Here is an 18,739-nt window from a genome sequence, read left to right as displayed (position 1 = left end):
ATCTTAAAAAAAGAAGAAGAATGAAACCATTAAATTCTGTTTTACATCTCCCCCATACAGGACCGTAACACATTTCACAGGTTTGACAAATTCAACGCCAAGTATAACCCGATTGGAGAAAGTAGACTGCGTGAGGTATTCCTCAAGACTGACAACTACCTGGGCGGTACTTACTTTGCTAGGATTATCAAGGTAAGTTACCAGATAGGAAAGAGTAAGACATGCAGACGAATAAGGCCCGTTACACATTGGAGGCACATATTTTTACCCACTTAAAAGCCATTTACTAAACTTTTCCGGGTATCGAACCCGGGACCTCCGGTGTCAAGCCTAGTGTAATACCCATTCGACCAGAGTGGTTGTTATTCGAACATGGAGGTTTGCTTAAAGGCACTTTTCTGAGTAAGCTTTACAGCTCACTAAACTTCTTAGTATTTAGAAGAATAGAATATACCTTGTTTATACTGCCCGAATGAGACTGCAAAGTCCCTTTACCCCAGCAGTCTTGTCTAAACAAGGTCTTATATATTTCACAGGTAAAGTTTATACGTATTATGTAAACAGATATTTATTCCTTCATTCATTATGGTTTTCGCAGGAAGTTGCCGCAGATCTCGAGGAAAGTAAATACCAGAACGCGGAGCTGCGACTTTCCATCTACGGCAAATCGGAGGACGAATGGGATAAGCTGGCAACCTGGGCCATCGAGTCTAACGTGTACTCGAATAATATACGCTGGCTAATACAAATCCCCCGGCTGTACGATATATTCAAGAGTAACAAACTCATCAATAACTTCCAGGAGATATTGCAGAATATATTCAAACCCCTGTTTGAGGTAGGTATCAATGTGTAGGCGAGACGTTACTAATCCCAATTGAGTTTTTTGAATTTCCATTTTGACGAAATTTCATTTTATCCTGTGGCGGAAGAATATCTAGAGATTTGCTGTGCTGTACAAATAAAACTGGCATGGCAGTTTATTTCTTTTTTCTAGTAGTGTACCTACTCGATTATCGCTTTTTTTATGAAAATAAATTAAATTGATCTCTAGTTTTCTCACTTTTACGCATTTAGTTCACATTTTTTTTTAAATCTTATTTAGTCTATAGTTTACACTTTTTCTCACCAATTTCCATTTGGTATCCCCCCCCAGGTAACGAATGACTCCAGCTCACATCCGCACCTCCACAAATTCCTCCAGTATGTGATCGGGTTCGATTCGGTGGACGACGAAAGCAAACCGGAGAACCCCTTGTTTGACGCAGACGTCCTGACGCCCCCCCAGTGGAACCTCGAGGAGAACCCCTGCTACGCGTACTACCAATACTACACCTACGCCAATCTGACCGTACTCAACCAGTCGACGGGCCGTCGATCGAGGTGAAATTATGTTGTGGAGGCAGTGTGGACGGCCGGTCGACCATGTGTGGACACGCCTTAAGGTATAATCTAAAAAGAGAAGAAAAATAAAAAGCTCAAGACCTGCCTCGGTGGTGTATTGATCAAGACGCTCGCCTGGTAAACAGGAGGACGTGGGTTCGATCCCAGCCGAGGCATGGAATTTTATCCTCATTTATTTGAGACTTTGACCACATAATAGTAGAGCTCGAAGGGTTAGGTGGTAGAGAACGCCGTGGGCGTTAACCTCGCCTAGTGGTTACCTTCCACTCAAGAGTCCATTATTATTATTAAGACTTATCTTCTATTCTAACATGTTTCCCCCTTCATATTTAAAACTCCTGGCCAGACGGCCTATGACGGTAGCAAGTTGAATCGATTTCCAACGGATCACTGAAGTTAAGTAACGTTTTGCGTAGAAACAACATTTATTGCTGCTGGCTTTTTCAGGGTGCCATTCCGAAGACCCTTATCTGTTTAGAATAAAATCTATCCCAGACGGGAAACGAACCTGCAACCTGGCGCTTACAAGGCAGACGCCCTAACCTCCAAGTTTCCGAATGCCCAAGACATCTGTAAAGCGTGTTGCATTCTCCAATAGTTTTAAGGCAGTAACAAAAGTTGGACATAGCATATTGCTTTTTCTGACCGTAATTTTAAGGCGCTTTTTTAAAAATATTTTTTCGCGGGAATCTTTCAAAATCAAATAAATTTTATGATTTTCAGATGATCACGAAATCACGATCAGTGATCAGAATCAGAGATTCATGTCGTAGAATTCTAGATTGTTTGACTTTTAATTAATTACTTTGTGTTTTCCCCTCAGGAATCGCCATGTCTCCGTTAAGTAACAACTCTCTATTCCTCAACTATCACAGAAATCCTCTACCGGAATATTTAGCACGAGGTCTAGTGGTCAGTTTGTCCACAGATGACCCTCTCCAGTTCCACTTCACCAAGGTAAGTTTCTTAACCTAAAGTGCTGGGGGTTCGAATCTCTACGGATTTTTTTTTCTTCAAATTATTCACTTGATCTTAAGGGTTACAAATTATTCTAAAAAAAAAGAAGATATTTGCAACCAAGGGCCGTCCCCTGTGGTTCAAATCTCAACAGCGAAATAAAATTAATCGAGTCAGAGGATTTTCACCTGTAAAATTAAAACTTAAACGAATTAAGTCCTCTTTATTTTTATTCTTTCCTTTATTTAAAGTGTTTTAACTGTACGGACAGAAGGTCGTTCGCGCCCTCTTTATTAAAACTATTTACAGTCTTTTAAATTAATGAATTCTTTATTATGGCTAAGGGTTTTCAAATAGGAAAACTACCAGCCTGAAATTCCCCTTGCTAAAGAAATAGCAAAGGTTGAGTGCGAAGGTCATTCGTTCGTAGAATTTTGTAGCTCAAAAGCAATCACCCTAGGGCTGATTGAGAGGCTGGCGAAAAACGCCGACCCCGTCTGCACACGGGAAAAGGCGAAGAAGAAGAAGAAGAAGAAGAATAATAATAATTAATGGTTTATGATTTATTTCCTGAAAATTATTATTATTATTTTTAGTATAAACAGTGCTTTATTTTATTTTGAACAGTAGGAACAATATTACAATAGTGATACAATAAAATTAACATTTATTAAAGTGTACCTGAAAATTATAATTTTTCTGTTCTATCTCTCCCTACGCAGGAACCTCTGATGGAGGAGTACAGCATTGCGGCGCAGGTATGGAAGCTGAGTTCCTGTGATATGTGTGAACTGGCTAGGAATAGTGTTCTAATGAGTGGATTTCCTCATGGAGTGAGTATAACATTATTTGTCTTTTTTTTTATCGAGGTTTAAGGTCAATGAATGACTAATTTATTGCTCGCCTGCCTTGTAAGTACTAGGTTGCAGGTTGGGACTTACCAGACGTCCCTAACGCAGGTCACGTGTTCGAGTTCTACAACGGAGTCTATCATGTGTACAAGAACCAGGAGGCTTTGGCCAAAGGAGAAGCTATGAATTTCCCCTATCCAGATCTGGCGGAGTTTGTCACCAATATGCACCGCCTCTGTGCCATGATTGCTGATGGACCTCTGTGAGTACTCTGAACATACTTGGACTTTTGGATAAGGGGGATTTTTTTCGATTCCTGCCTGGGGCGGATTTCACTGTAAAGAGATAAGGTTCGTTCTCGGAACGGCTGGCTTTCTCCTATCCTGACTTCATTCTCTCTTTGCTTTCGGGACGATAAGACGATAAGAAAATTTGAGCGATGTTATTTGTGGCACTATTAAACTGCTGTTAGTATAATTGAACAACTTGTTCTAAGCTGACAGTCTAAATAAAGCACTACTTATATTTACACACTATTTCAGATGAAGCAGTATTGGCTGGGTCCAAACTACACCAAGGAAGGTGTAGCGGGCAACGACATCACAAGATGAAGCAGTATTGGCTGGGTCCAAACTACACCAAGGAAGGTGTAGCGGGCAACGACATCACACGAACCAATGTGCCAGACATTCGAGTTGCATTCCGATCCGAAACCATGATAGAAGAATTGAGCAACATATTCCGTGTGTTCAAGGGAAATGTGGACTGGAAAGTGTAAATAATAAATAATACGAGTAGACTCTTCAGTGGAAGGTGACCACTAGGTCAGGTTAACGACGCGGGCGTTCTCTACCACCTAACCCTTAGAGCTCCATTATTATGTGGTCAAATTCTCAAATAAATGCCATATACCTATTATATTCCTTATTTCTATAGGCTTTCTTCAGTCTAACAAGTTTCTCTTCGTGTGAGCTTTTCCACCCAACCTGGTGTGTTAAAACTGTATTTTAAGGTCAAATTTTGTGAATTTAATTACCCTTTACGGATAGAATTTTGGGGAAAATATGTATTAATTTTAAGTCTTTCTATAAAACCCAGTTCCATAACGTATAAAAATTTTGTCTTTCTAAAAAAGTTTAAAACCTATTTATATGAAAACTATAAACTATACCCATTAGAAACATCGAAAAAATAAATCTGTCTATTGCCTATGCATAAAGCTTGAATTATGAATTTTATATTATAGTTTTATATGTGTTGTGAAAATTTATATTTTTTTATAAGATCAGTTTTTACCTTCCGGTCTGGTTAAGGTGTAGGTATGTATTTTCACAGACATAAAAACCATGCTTCTTTTATAGTATTTATATTTGAATATTTACCTGATCCAAAGTAGACCTACAAAATATTTTCTAGATTATATTTCTTCAATTTATAATATTAAGTTAAATAAAAAAAAAAAAAATATATTTACATTTGTACAGTAAACATTTTTGGTGTAGTTGAAAATCTTTCTCTGGAGTGTGCAAAAACAGGACTTATCCAAAGGAGGTACTTATACAGATTCCGTGGTAAAATGAGAGGTTAAATTTAAAACTCCTGGCCAGACGGCCTATGACGGTAGCAAGTTGAATCGATTTCCAACGGATCACTGACGTTAAGTAATGTTTTGCGTAACTGATCTGGAAGGTTGTCCGTTAGAAACAACATTTATTGCTGCTGGCTTTTTCAGGGTGCCATTCCGAAGAACCTTATCTGTTTAGAATAAAATCCATCCCGGACGGGAAACGAACTCGCAACCTGGCGCTTACAAGGCAGACGCCCTACCCTCCTAAAGTTTCCGAATGCCCAAGACATCTGTAAAGCGTGTTGCATTCTCCAATAGTTTCAAGGCAGTAACAAAAGTTGGACATAGCATATTGCATTTTTGACCGTAATTTCAAGGCGCTTTTTTAAAAATATTTTTTCGCGGGAATTTTTCAAAATCAAATAAATTTTATGATTTTCAGATCAGCTGATCAGCAGTGGAAAAGTTTTGAGCGGTTTTTCCACAGGTTTTCCCTGATTATTCTTTTCTTATCAATAGATTTATATTTAGTTGACGTTTTAGTAGAGAGTACCTATTTAGTTGATGTAACAAATGGAAAGAAGTTCCCTAGTTCCTTCTACTGAATAATTTGGGTAAGTACCTATTCCACCATTAACCATTACCTTCTTCAATAATTTTTCAACAAAAGTCTATTTGGAATAGCTGGCAGCATACCTGGCAACACTTGGTGAATTGGTCCCCAGTTGAATGAGATTTGTCTCCACTTGTACAGCATTTTACCCATTGACATTATTTGCTAGGTAGTAAGATTAGTAATCACACTCTGAAAAAAAAAAAAAAAAATATATTTACATTTGTACAGTAAACATTTTTGGTGTAGTTGAAAATCTTTCTCTGGAGTGTGCAAAAACAGGACTTATCCAAAGGAGGTACTTATACAGATTCCGTGGTAAAATGAGAGGTTAAATTTAAAACTCCTGGCCAGACGGCCTATGACGGTAGCAAGTTGAATCGATTTCCAACGGATCACTGACGTTAAGTAATGTTTTGCGTAACTGATCTGGAAGGTTGTCCGTTAGAAACAACATTTATTGCTGCTGGCTTTTTCAGGGTGCCATTCCGAAGAACCTTATCTGTTTAGAATAAAATCCATCCCGGACGGGAAACGAACTCGCAACCTGGCGCTTACAAGGCAGACGCCCTACCCTCCTAAAGTTTCCGAATGCCCAAGACATCTGTAAAGCGTGTTGCATTCTCCAATAGTTTCAAGGCAGTAACAAAAGTTGGACATAGCATATTGCATTTTTGACCGTAATTTCAAGGCGCTTTTTTAAAAATATTTTTTCGCGGGAATTTTTCAAAATCAAATAAATTTTATGATTTTCAGATCAGCTGATCAGCAGTGGAAAAGTAAAATAATCCACTCTTAAATATGTTAAATAGGTAATAAAAAAGTTGTGACTGATTAAAGAAAAAAATGCTTAAATGTTGGGCAATCTATCCCCCACTTACGGTAGCGGTCACATTATGATTTTCAGATCAGCAGTGGAAAAGTTTTGAGCGGTTTTTCCACAGGTTTTCCCTGATCATTCTTTTCTTATCAATAGATTTATATTTAGTTGACGTTTTAGTTTTAGTAGAGAGTACCTATTTAGTTGATGTAACAAATGGAAAGAAGTTCCCTAGTTCCTTCTACTGAATAATTTGGGTAAGTACCTATTCCACCATTAACCATTACCTTCTTCAATAATTTTTCAACAAAAGTCTATTTGGAATAGCTGGCAGCATACCTGGCAACACTAGGTACTTACCCAAATTATTCAGTAGAAGGAACTAGGGAACTTCTTTCCATTTGTTACATCAACTAAATAGGTACTCTCTACTAAAACGTCAACTAAATATAAATCTATTGATAAGAAAAGAATAATCAGGGAAAACCTGTGGAAAAACCGCTCAAAAGCTCAAAACTTTTCCAATTTCCACTGCTGATCTCATGATCTGAAAAACTTTCTAATTCATTATTATTAGAAAAAAGTTACCGGAAACGAGATATTATCAAAACCCCGTTTCTGGCCGCCATTTTGATAAAAAGGCCGCCATTTTGTTTGTGTGCATGATTTTTGGTGTCACCCCTTCTTAAAAGTTTCATATTATCCCAATGAAGGTCCATACCAAATTTGGTGCTTTCCTGAATAAATGCAGCTTTTGGCCAAAATTGTGACGTTAGGCCACCCACTAGGGACATTAATTGTTATTTATTCACAGTTTTTTTGAAGCTCATGAATAAAATTTAAAAATAAATGTTCACATGGATTTGATTTCAGGTCATAGCAGTTCACCAAAGTCTCTTGTATGATAGAAGCAAACCTATTGATCCTAAGCTATTCCTGAGTGAATTGAAAGAGAAGATGAAACGTGTGGAACAAAATAATGATGACGAGTAAGTTAAACATGTTCTTCAAACAATAAATGTAGGGACACGTTTGGTACAGCAGCAATGGTCCTTGGTTCAATTCTTGAAACTGGCAAAATATTTGCTAGTGTTGAGTGCACCCAGAAATATCCAGATGGTCACACGTACAGTGAATTCGTGCATTCAATCTGCTTTTGCTGTTGGCTAATTTTGCCACCAACCTCAGTAGTGTGGTCAGTGGTCATATTAGTTACCTAATGCTACAGATCTGGAGGTTGTTGGTTCAAGTCCAAGTCAAGTCATTAAATTTACCAAGGTGTATTGTGACAAGCATTATTCTTAACATGTTTAAAATAGCTTTTTTTTCTTTACTTTCTATTACTACAGTTATAGCGAAACTATGCTAGTAATAAGAAAGTATTGTTTCAATTAAATCTTGCTCTTTTAGAAGTAGAAACTATTTTTGACTGACTCTCACATGTTGATTTTCAGTGTTGAAGATACATATGTGGACAAGCTGGATGTGATAGAGAAGCTGTTAGAAGATAAGAACACTAAAAGCAGGGACGTACTGAAATGTCTTGGTAATGGAATAGCTGCCTACGAGTCTGTACCTACCGCTTTGTATGTGTTCCTACGTGCACAACAACCCATACCGGACTTAAAGGTAAGTTCCAGATGGTCACACGTACAGTGAATTCGTGCATTCAATCTGCTTTTGCTGTTGGCTAATTTTGCCACCAACCTCAGTAGTGTGGTCATATTAGTTACCTAATGTGTTGACCTACAGATCTGGAGGTTGTTGGTTCAAGTCCAAGTCAAGTCATTAAATTTACCAAGGTGTATTGTGACAAGCATTATTCTTAACATGTTTAAAATAGCTTTTTTTTCTTTACTTTCTATTACTACAGTTATAGCGAAACTATGCTAGTAATAAGAAAGTATTGTTTCAATTAAATCTTGCTCTTTTAGAAGTAGAAACTATTTTTGACTGACTCTCACATGTTGATTTTCAGTGTTGAAGATACTTATGTGGACAAGCTGGATGTGATAGAGAAGCTGTTAGAAGATAAGAACACTAAAAGCAGGGACGTACTGAAATGTCTTGGTAATGGAATAGCTGCCTACGAGTCTGTACCTACCGCTTTGTATGTGTTCCTACGTGCACAACAACCCATACCGGACTTAAAGGTAAGTTAAAAGTCGAGTCTATTTTGTGGGTACTTTTTTTCCAGAGGTTTGATACGGGGAACTGTAACTGCTAGGGTCTTATCGTCCCGAAATCGAAGAGAGAAGGATGACGGAATTGGAGAAAGCCAGCCGTTCCGAGAATCCGAGAAAGAACCTTATCTCTTCAGGATAAAATCCACCCCGACCGGGAATCGAACCCGCGGCCTAGCGCTTACCCAGACAGACGCGCTACCTTCTAAGTTAACTAGGCTGGCAAAGTCTACCTCTGTGGCTGAGTGGTCAACAGCACTGACTCTCAATCTGGAGGTGCTGGGTTCGAATCCCGGTTGGGGCAGACATTTTCTGGCCAAACTTTTCCGTTCCTGGATAGGCGTGGATGTAAAAGAACGTGCCTTGAAGCTGGCAAAGAAGAACTTGTAAAATCATTGTAATAATAAAATTGTAGGTACTGAAATGCAAAGAAGTTGGTTTCTGGAACGCATTCCCAGTGGAACAAACCATGTATAACCCAATCCCGTTTTCTCCCTCTTTGTTGCAGACCGACAACCCCGTGACTCGAGCCATCCAGTATGCCATCACCCTAGGAGGAGACACAGATACAATAGCCACCATGGCCGGCGCTATAGCAGGTGCTTACCACGGCCGTGCTAGCATAGAAGATGGCCTTCTATCAGTAGTGGAATCAGTGGAGTATATTGAAAACCTGGCCGAGAGGTTGTACGATAATGTGGAGGCTTCAGGGTAAAACATAGCCCATGGCCGGAGCTATAGCAGGTGCTTAACACGGCCGTGCTAGCATAGAAGATGGCCTCCTGTCAGTAGTGGAATCAGTGGAGTATATTGAAAACCTGGCCGAGAGGTTGTACGATAATGTGGAGGCTTCAGGGTAAAACATAGCCCATGGCCGGAGCTATAGCAGGTGCTTAATACGGCCGTGCTAGCATAGATTCGTAGAAGCTTAACCCCATCCTTTAGGGATTTCTAGCCCCTACAGGTAAGCCTCAGATTGGGCTTTTTGTGTATGGGCTTTAGGGTAAATCCTGAATTACCTCGGTGGCTGAGCGGTTTAGGGAAGTCGAAACCCGGAGGTGCTGGGTTCGAATCCCTTGAGTGGAAATTTTATGATTAAACATTTCCGTTACGCATGGTGAGGGAATGTGCCTTGAAGTGATGCGGTTCCGTATATTAGAAAAGAAGGTAAAAGGTCCACGCACATTTGTCCGTCATGTCTACGTTCCATCACGAATAAGTGTGCGTGGACTTTTAACCATGGCTAGGTCAGCATGGAAAAACAGTGTTGGAACCTGGAGAAGTACCTAACCAGAGATTGTAAGATTGAATGAAATTCAAGCAATAGCACGTTAAATGCATCAGTTCCCATCGGATCACTAAAGTTAAGCAACGTTGCGCGTGGTTGGTATTTGGACGAGTGGCCGTCTAAGAAAACACGGGTGATACTCACAAATAACAACGAGCTCTTACTGGACAGTAGGTCGGTTGGTTCATGTGAAAAATGTCACGAAAAACGAAATAAGGAGTCAACCTAAAAAAGTGCCTTAAAAAAAAAAACAAAACTTTTTTTTAATGTACATCGGCAAAAAAATTGGATTGTTGTAAAATAAAATAAAGGGAAGAGAAAATTTAAGGGGGAAAAAAGTTCAGAAAAAATTTGCGAGAGCTTTTTTCAAGCTCCCCAGACTGTCCAGAAACAAGGTCCCCCGAATATGCACTCCTGTCAAAGTTCGTTGCATCGTTTACAAAGTTCTAATTTCGTAGCATCGTGTTTAAAGCTCCGTTCATAGCATCGTACACAAAGGTCAAAGTTCTGAGCATAAAAAATTGGATTGTTGTAAAATAAAATAAAGGGAAGAGAAAATTTAAGGGGGAAAAAAGTTCAGAAAAAATTTGCGAGAGCTTTTTTTCAACCTCCCCAGACTGTCCAGAAACAAGGTCCCCCGGATATGCACTCCTGTCAAAGTTCGTTGCATCGTTTACAAAGTTCTTATTTCGTAGCATCGTGTTTAAAGCTCCGTTCATAGCATCGTACACAAAGCTCAAAGTTCTGAGCATGCGTAGGAGAAATTTCCCCCACTATGACTTGACTCCTCCTCTTTCTGAACTTTTCACTTTGGTGATAAAGATAGGCACTTTGGGAGGGCATAAGGGTGGGGACCTTGCTTCTCGACAGTCTGGGTAGCTTGAAAAAACCTCTCGCAATTTTTTTCTTGATTTTTTCCACATTTATCTTTTATTTTAAATGTTCTATTATTTATTTCTTCGTATTTATTTAATTTATTAGCTTTTTACTTTTCTTTTCATTTTCTCTTCTTTTCCATTTTATTATTACTTATTTTATGTTACTACGTATTTCCAATTCATATATTATTCAGTCTGCACTAAAAAAAGACAATAAAATTCCATTATATTTTTCTTACAAAAATAAGTTAACATAAAAATGTTGCGCTTTATTTTGGAGTATGATTTTCACGGAACATTTAAATTATAAAGTTCGAGATTCACCAGTTCAAACAAATCTTGAGTTTTTTTTTCAAGAGGTTGGCAACACTTGGTGAATTGGTCCCCAGTTGAATGAGATTTGTCTCCACTTGTACAGCATTTTACCCATTGACATTATTTGCTAGGTAGTAAGATTAGTAATCACACTCTGTCTCATCAGTGGAAGTTTAGTGGGTACTGCTGGCAACACTTGGTGAATTGGTCCCCAGTTGAATGAGATTTGTCTCCACTTGTACAGCATTTTACCCATTGACATTATTTGCTAGGTAATAAGATTAGTAATCACACTCTGTCTCATCAGTGGAAGTTTAGTGGGTACTGTAAAGTCATAGAACTTGAACCTCTAGTTGTGTTTTACATTCCAATGCCTCTGTCCATAGTTTTTGTCATTTTGTGTGCCATTTTCATTTCTTTCAGCCCATCCAATGCCTCTAAGACTGTCCATAGTTTTTGTCATTTTGTGTGCCATTTTCATTTCTTTCAGCCCAAAGTTAACATAAAAATGTTGCGCTTTATTTTGGAGTATGATTTTCACGGAACATTTAAATTATAAAGTTCGAGATTCACCAGTTCAAATAAATCTCGAGTTTTTTTTCAAGAGGTTTGTACATTCCAATGCCTCTAAGACTGTCCATAGTTTTTGTCATTTTGTGTGCCATTTTCATTTCTTTCAGCCCATTTTTTAGTGAAAACCGCCAATGCCTCTAAGACTGTCCATAGTTTTTGTCATTTTGTGTGCCATTTTCATTTCTTTCAGCCCATTTTTTAGTGAAAACCAGCAGTAAAAATGAGTGATGATACAAGTTGTAAATCTAAAGAGTCAACTGTAGCTATCAGTGTGGATTATTTCAAAGGATGTCTTCTGGGAGCTTTGCTTGGTGATTGTATAGGAGGTGTGTTTGAAGGACGAGAGGATGTGTCAATTGGACATTTTCAAATGTTTTTCCTCAATCTGACTGATGAAGATTTCCGGGAAGAATTTGATATGGGTAAGGAACTACCTAGACTGTTAGTGTAGGCCTGAAAAGTCCATTAAAATAAAAATAATAATAAATCTACCTAATGTTTTGAAGTTAGCTGAAGTTTTACCAAAAGCATAAACAGTGCAGTGTGAAACTTCCTTTTGTAGATCCCTAATGCTTTATTGTGTTTTTATTATTTCAAAATCCGCCCCGGGCGGGAATCGAACCCGCGGCCTAGCGCTTACAAGGCAGACGCACTACCAACTAAGCTAACTAGGCTGGCATCTTCAGTTTTAAGATCGTAGCCAGCGATTGGAGTTTTCTCAAGAGGAAAATACTTATTCAAACAAATGATACCAGATGAAATGGTTAGTCCACTTCGAGTGGTTAAAAGCACTGACCCGGAGGTGCTGGGTTCGAATCCCAATGACTATAATTGAACGAATGAGTCCCAATGTTTTAACTAGACGCGACGATTGTGCATTTAGTCTTCATTTGTTTCACCATAATTCTCGAACGGTTTGTCCGATTTTCGTAAAATGTACCGAAAATGTTTCGTGCATTTAGTCTTCATTTGTTTCACCATAATTCTCGAACGGTTTGTCCGATTTTCGTAAAATGTACCGAAAATGTTTCGACACACACACAAGGAAAATGGCTCAATATATTCCGATCCCAATGAAGCTTTTGGGAGCCCCGTAGGACGCTTTTTATTTGTTTCGTCATAGCTTCTAGACATTATATTACAACATCAGAAATTATCAAGTACCAAGGGATTATAGTTCACTTTTTTTTACTTTCCTTATCCTATATTCTATTGGAAGGAAAGTAATGTCCTTAGAATCCTATCTCACCCTTTTTCTTTTCTTTTATAATCTTGACAGCAAAATCATATTCCTTTGCAATTTAATCCCATAGCACTTAAATTCCATTTCATGGAAAGTTTTTGTAATAACTTCATTCCTATTCCATCTCCATTCTGTATTGTTTCTTGTAGTTTTTTTTGCACTCCCATGTTAGGCTTACCTTACCTTCCGCCCATGTATCTTGTGAAATGCTCAAGGGCTTCCTTTAATATCTTCTTTGCGTTCTTCTCATGCGTTTAGGTCGCGAAGATTCACTGCAGGTAGATCTGGAAACAAAAACAGGAGTTAGCCAGACTAGTTAGCTTGGTTGGTAGTGCGTGTGCCTTGTAAGCGCTAGGTCGCAGGTTCGATTCCCGCCCGGGACGGATTTTATCCTAAACAGATAAGGTTCGTTCTCGGAACGGCTGGCTTTCTACAATCCTGTCTTCCTTTTCTTTTCAATTTCGGGACGATAAGACCTTGGCACAGTTACAGTTCCCTCTGTCCAAGTGGCTGGGGCCTTGTTGATCACTTTTATTGCCAAAATTTTGAACTAAAATTTTGCGTCTAGAGGAAAAATGAACTACTCACCCGCTCCCACTCTCTTCACTGTCAACATAAAATAGGCTACTCCTCACTTTTAATAAACCGAAATAAAAATAAACCAAACTAAATACATAAGACCTTGTTTCGACTGCGGGAGTAAAGGGACTTTCACCGTTATCCCATAATGGTTGATCCCGTTTTTGGGATATGCTGCTACTATAGGGAAATCCTTAAAAATTGTCCAATAGGTATATTGAAATAATATATTGAATTGTATGTTTTCAGGTATGCTGACTTGAAAAAAGTGGTTATTTTGCCGATTTAAGAAGCTATATTACAGATGGACAAGATGGCGGCTAAATAAGACGAATAAATAAATTCATTTTCTATTCTTTTAATCCAGTTTAGGCCAAGCTGTATATAATTTTTGACGTGTGGATACGGTGCGGTGGTGGTACCTACCCATTTTGCTGTTGAATACTGATCTCACGACAACTTTTAGTACCTATATGCTATATGGTGTCGATCGATCGTGTCGACAAGGTGAGTTATAGAGCCAGAGTGTGCAGGCTCGTATAGAACTAGACGTGCCCTTGAATCGGCTGAATCACTCGTACCCTGACCGGCCATTTTCAGAACTGTGGGGACTACAGGAAACGGATACTCACTCTCGTGGGAGAGGATGGGCTCTGTGAGCATTGTGGTGAACCTGACGATACTATTCTTGATGTGAGGACTAGAAGAGAAAAGATAAGATTGCAAGCGAGCCTTAGGTCAGAGAGTTTTAGGAGATATCTTACTAAACCAGATAATTCTTGATGTGAGGACTAGAAGAGAAAAGATAAGATTGCAAGCGAGCCTTAGGTCAGAGAGTTTTAGGAGATATCCCACTAAACCAGATCCCCCAGAATGGAAATGTCTTTAAACTACTGTCTGAGTTTTCCAGGCCGCTTGCCTCACATCATTGATAGTATTGATACACGTTACGCAGGAAGCGTACGGTCAGAGCTAAGCTAGTGCAGCCAGTGTCATTGTAACCTCAATTACCGCCTAAAGAAATGGGTTTAGCTGATTTAGCGAGACCCCTAGCTGCCGTCTGCGCCAGAAACAACTGTAATACTGTACACTTATGTATATTTGAACAGAAACAAACCCGCGACATAGGCTTACAAGGCAGACGCGCTACCTTTCAAGCTAACTTAAACTAGGCTGGCGCAGACACTTCTGATCCACCTTGTTTTAGACCAGCCACTCAGGCTGACCTCTTCTCACAGACCTGGGTCTCGAGCTTTTTCCGCACACATGTTAAGACGGTATGCCACACTCCGGTCTGTGAAACCTTAGTCTGTCAGATGAGACGGTCGGCATAAGGTTCTTTTTCTTAACGGCTAGCTTTCTCCTATTCTTCTCTCTTCAATTGTGTGACGATAAGACCTCTATCTCAAGGTGCCTCCCCAATTTTAGAGAATATGGTAGAAAAGAGCTTGCTCTATAACTGATGAACACAATGCATGCGGGATAACGGCTCAGTACCTATAGGCTCAAGCCCTTATCACACTGGCTGCATTGGCTCCGCTCTAACCGTCAGCTGGCTCAGCTCTGCGTAACACCGTGTATCTGTATCTGTATCATTGTATCAATCAGGCAAGTGGCCTGGAATATTCGACCAGTAGTTTCCAGGCAGTCTCCACCAACAGTCAGGCCTAAGGCCAGCCACTCACTATCAGGTGGACCTCACAGGTAACCTGATCAGGTCCACCAGTCAAGTCTACCTAATATCGTGTGTGCTCATCAGGTATAGGGTAGACCCGACAGGCGGAACTTTTCAGCCGTACCTGTCAGGTCTAAATGATAGTGTGCGTACTTACTCATGAGGTATCAGGTAGACCTGACAGGCGGACCTGATCAGTGCACCTGTGAGTGGATGGCTGGCCTAAGGCTAGCCATTCACATTCACAGGCTTGTCTTTTCTTCTCATGTCGAGGCCGAGGGAATGTCTGAGTTCTATGAATAGTACCGTCAACTTCGGGCAGGTCTAGTATTGTCAAGTTTGGGTAGGTTCTATACGAGCCTGCACACTCTGACTCTATAACTTACCTTGTCGACACGAATGATCGACACCATATAGGAACTGCAAGTTGTCCTGAGATCAGTATTCAACAGCAAAATGGGTACCACCACCGCACCGTATTCACATGTCAAAAATTATGTACAGCTTGGGCTAAACTGGATTAAAAGAATAGAAAATTAATTTATTTGTCTTATTTGGCCGCCATCTTGTCCATCTGTAATATAGCTTCTTAAATCGGCAAAATAACCACTTTTTTCAAGTCAGCATACCTGAAAACATACAATTCAATATATTATTTCAATATATTGGACAATTTTTAAGGATTTCCCTATAGTAGCAGCATATCCCAAAAACGGGATCGACCATTACGGGATTACGGTACATCCTAGAAGAAAAGTGTAAATGTGCAAAATGTAGGAAATAAAAATAAAACAACTTTTTAATTCATTGTTTCTCGAAAAAAAATTACCGGAGACGAGATATTGTCACAAAAGCTCTTTTTAGCCGTCATATTGGAAAAATAATTACGGTACGGGATTACGGTACATCCTAGAGAAAAAATGTAAATGTAAGGATCGCAAAAAGAACCAGAAATGAGAACTGAAGTATCGGCCAGAAGAAGCAATCGTGTTTTCGACTTTTCCAATAAAACTACTCATGAGAATATTGTCATGAATAGGACAAATAGGACTACCTTGAAAAGTAGAGGGACACAACAGAACTCATTTGATTATGGAAACCAAAGAACATATAATGCACTCAACTTCCAAAGGGACACAACAGAACTCATTTGATTATGGAAACCAAAGAACATATAACGCACTCAACTTCCATTCCAACACAGGATTGACGAATAATTTAGATGAGAGACCAAACAAAACAATTCTCCGAAAAACCGAAAACAAACAGCCAAAACTGAACTCACCACGTGCAAACCTTCATGTGACATTTGTAGGCTTGAACGATTCTGATGAAAAATTCAGTATTGCACCTTTGAAAAATAATAAACAGTCTGAGCGAGCAATTGACCAAGGTCATTTTGTACGACACACATCACACAATTCATGTAAACATGATAGCCAAGACAAACGTAGTCAAAATTCGACAAGCACAGATAAAGCTGAAATCACTCCGATAGATCGAAGAAAATATAGAAGTAAGTCTAATAAAGAAGCTGATTCTGATTTGAAAGAAAATGGGCACATGGATGCGAGAACTAACAATCGAGCAAAAGAAATCCATGAAACCAACAACAAAGAATTAAAAGACAACAACAAAGAACCAAAAGACAACACCAATCAACCAAAAGAAACTCAAAGAGGAAAGAAATACCTTAATGAAGTATGTGAAGCTACTGATCCCAGTATAGTAGAAAACATAGAGCAATATTTAACAGGTTGAAATAATATATTGAATTGTATGTTTTCAGGTATGCTGACTTGAAAAAAGTGGTTATTTTGCCGATTAAAAAAAAATTACAGATGGACAAGATGGCGGCTAAATAAGACGAATAAATAAATTAATTTTCTATTCTTTTAATCCAGTATTATTCAAAAGAGTTTTCCGGATTTTTCCGGAGAACGGTTTGGGATAAAGACAAACGGTTTTCACAGGTTTGTTTTGCTCATTGAGAGCTATTTAAAACCGGGCTGGCCGGTAAAAATTTTTCAACTGTTTGTCTGAAAATTGAGATTTTCCATTTTTCCAAAGGGTTTTCCGGAGTTTTCCGGAAAACGGTTTGGGATAAAGACAATCGGTTTTCACAGGTTTGTTCTGCTCATTGAGAGCTATTTAAATCCGGGCTGGCCGTTAAAAATTTGTCAACTGTTTGTCTGAAAATTGAGATTTTCCATTATTCAAAAGAGTTTTCCGGAGTTTTCCGGAGAACGGTTTGGGATAAAGACAAACGGTTTTCACAGGTTTGTTTTGCTCATTGAGAGCTATTTAAAACCGGGCTGGCCGGTAAAAATTTGTCAACTGTTTGTCTGAAAATTGAGATTTTCCATTGTTCAAAAGAGTTTAACGGAGTTTTCCGGAGAACGGTTTGGGATAAAGACAAACGGTTTTCACAGGTTTGTTCTTCTCATCAAGAGCTATTTAAAACTGGGCTGGCCGGTAAAAATTTGTCAACGGTTTGGCTGGAAAATTGAGATTTTCCATTACTCAAAAGGGTTTTTCGGAGTTTTCCGGAGAACGGTTAGGGATAAAGGAAAACGGTTTTCACAGGTTTGTTCTACTCATTGAGAGCTATTTAAAACCGGGCTGGCCGGTAAAAATTTGTCAACGGTTTGTCTGAAAATTGAGATTTTCCATTTTTCCAAAGGGTTTTCCGGAGTTTTCCGGAAAACGGTTTGGGATAAAGACAAACGGTTTTCACAGGTTTGTTCTGCTCATTAAGAGCTATTTAAAACCGGGCTGGCCTGTAAAAATTTTTAAAATTGAGATTTTCCATCATTCAAAAGGGTTTTCCGGAGTTTTCCGGAGAACGGTTAGGGATAAAGAAAAACGGTTTTCACAGGTTTGTTCTTCTCATCAAGAGCTATTTAAAACCGGGCTGGCCGGTAAAAATTTGTCAACGGTTTGCCTGGAAAATTGAGATTTTCCATTATTCAAAAGAGTTTTCCGGAGTTTTCCGGAGAACGGTTAGGGATAAAGAAAAACGGTTTTCACAGGTTTGTTCTGCTCATTAAGAGCTATTAGTCCTTGGTGTGATTCTTGAAACTGGCAAAATATTTGCTAGTGTTGAGTGCACCTAGAAATATCCAGATGGTCACACGTACAGTGAATTCGTGCATTCAATCTGCTTTTGCTGTTGGCTAATTTTGCCACCAACTTCAGTAGTGTGGTCATATTGGTTAATGCGTTGACCTACAGATCTGGAGGTTGTTGGTTCAAGTCCAAGTCAAGTCATAAAATTTACCGAGGTGTATTGTGACAAGCATTAACATGTTTAAAATAGCTTTTTTTTTACTTTCTATTACTACAGTTATAGCGAAACTATACTAGTGATGAGAAAGTATTGTTTCAATTACTTAAATCTTGCTCTTTTAGAAGTAGAAACTATTTTTGACTGACTCTCACATGTTGATTTTCAGTGTTGAAGATACTTATGTGGACAAGTCTTTACTTTCTATTACTACAGTTATAGCGAAACTATACTAGTAATAAGAAAGTATTGTTTCAATTAAATCTTGCTCTTTTAGAAGTAGAAACTATTTTTGACTGACTCTCACATGTTGATTTTCAGTGTTGAAGATACATATGTGGACAAGCTGGATGTGATAGAGAAGCTGTTAGAAGATAAGAACACTAAAAGCAGGGACGTACTGAAATGTCTTGGTAATGGAATAGCTGCCTACGAGTCTGTACGGATAAGAACACTAAAAGCAGGGACGTACTGAAATGTCTTGGTAATGGAATAGCTGCCTACGAG

General features: G+C 38.9%; 3 protein-coding genes across 4 annotated transcripts in view; all 3 read left to right on the top strand.

Annotated features, from left to right (window-relative positions):
• LOC103509162 overlaps window positions 1-4,618 on the top strand; it is a 40,007-nt gene extending 35,389 nt beyond the window's left edge. Inside the window, exons 16-21 of the mRNA XM_026823553.1 lie at window positions 61-192; window positions 599-838; window positions 1,157-1,373; window positions 2,228-2,361; window positions 3,084-3,194; window positions 3,820-4,618. Coding sequence (XP_026679354.1) covers window positions 61-192; window positions 599-838; window positions 1,157-1,373; window positions 2,228-2,361; window positions 3,084-3,194; window positions 3,820-3,990 — 1,005 coding nt within the window. The 3' untranslated portion in view covers window positions 3,991-4,618. The remainder of the gene's footprint in view (window positions 1-60; window positions 193-598; window positions 839-1,156; window positions 1,374-2,227; window positions 2,362-3,083; window positions 3,195-3,819) is intronic.
• Window positions 4,619-5,224: 606 nt separating this feature from the next.
• On the top strand, window positions 5,225-11,918 carry LOC113467402 (poly(ADP-ribose) glycohydrolase ARH3-like). 2 transcript variants are annotated; one of them, XM_026823563.1, is made up of 2 exons: window positions 5,225-5,393; window positions 11,640-11,918. In XM_026823563.1, exon 2 carries the CDS (start codon window positions 11,670-11,672, stop codon window positions 11,898-11,900), a length of 231 nt encoding a protein of 76 aa, XP_026679364.1. In that variant the 5' UTR covers window positions 5,225-5,393; window positions 11,640-11,669; the 3' UTR covers window positions 11,901-11,918. The 2 variants fall into 2 exon arrangements, with proteins under 2 accessions (XP_026679364.1, XP_026679363.1); XM_026823562.1 differs by lacking the exon at window positions 5,225-5,393 and adding an exon at window positions 6,189-6,469.
• On the top strand, window positions 7,046-9,950 carry LOC103509161 (poly(ADP-ribose) glycohydrolase ARH3-like). Its single transcript, XM_026823561.1, has 3 exons — window positions 7,046-7,201; window positions 8,191-8,365; window positions 8,904-9,950. The coding sequence occupies exons 1-3, from the start codon at window positions 7,170-7,172 to the stop codon at window positions 9,108-9,110; spliced, it is 414 nt and encodes a 137-aa protein (XP_026679362.1). The 5' UTR covers window positions 7,046-7,169; the 3' UTR covers window positions 9,111-9,950.
• Window positions 11,919-18,739: the final 6,821 nt, after the last annotated feature.

The sequence above is a fragment of the Diaphorina citri genome, unplaced genomic scaffold, assembly GCF_000475195.1.
Source record: "Diaphorina citri unplaced genomic scaffold, Diaci psyllid genome assembly version 1.1 scaffold471, whole genome shotgun sequence".
In the NCBI taxonomy this organism is placed as follows: domain Eukaryota; kingdom Metazoa; phylum Arthropoda; class Insecta; order Hemiptera; family Psyllidae; genus Diaphorina; species Diaphorina citri.
The sequence above is the reverse complement of the archived record's forward strand: the minus strand, read 5'-3'. Positions and strand labels throughout refer to the sequence as shown.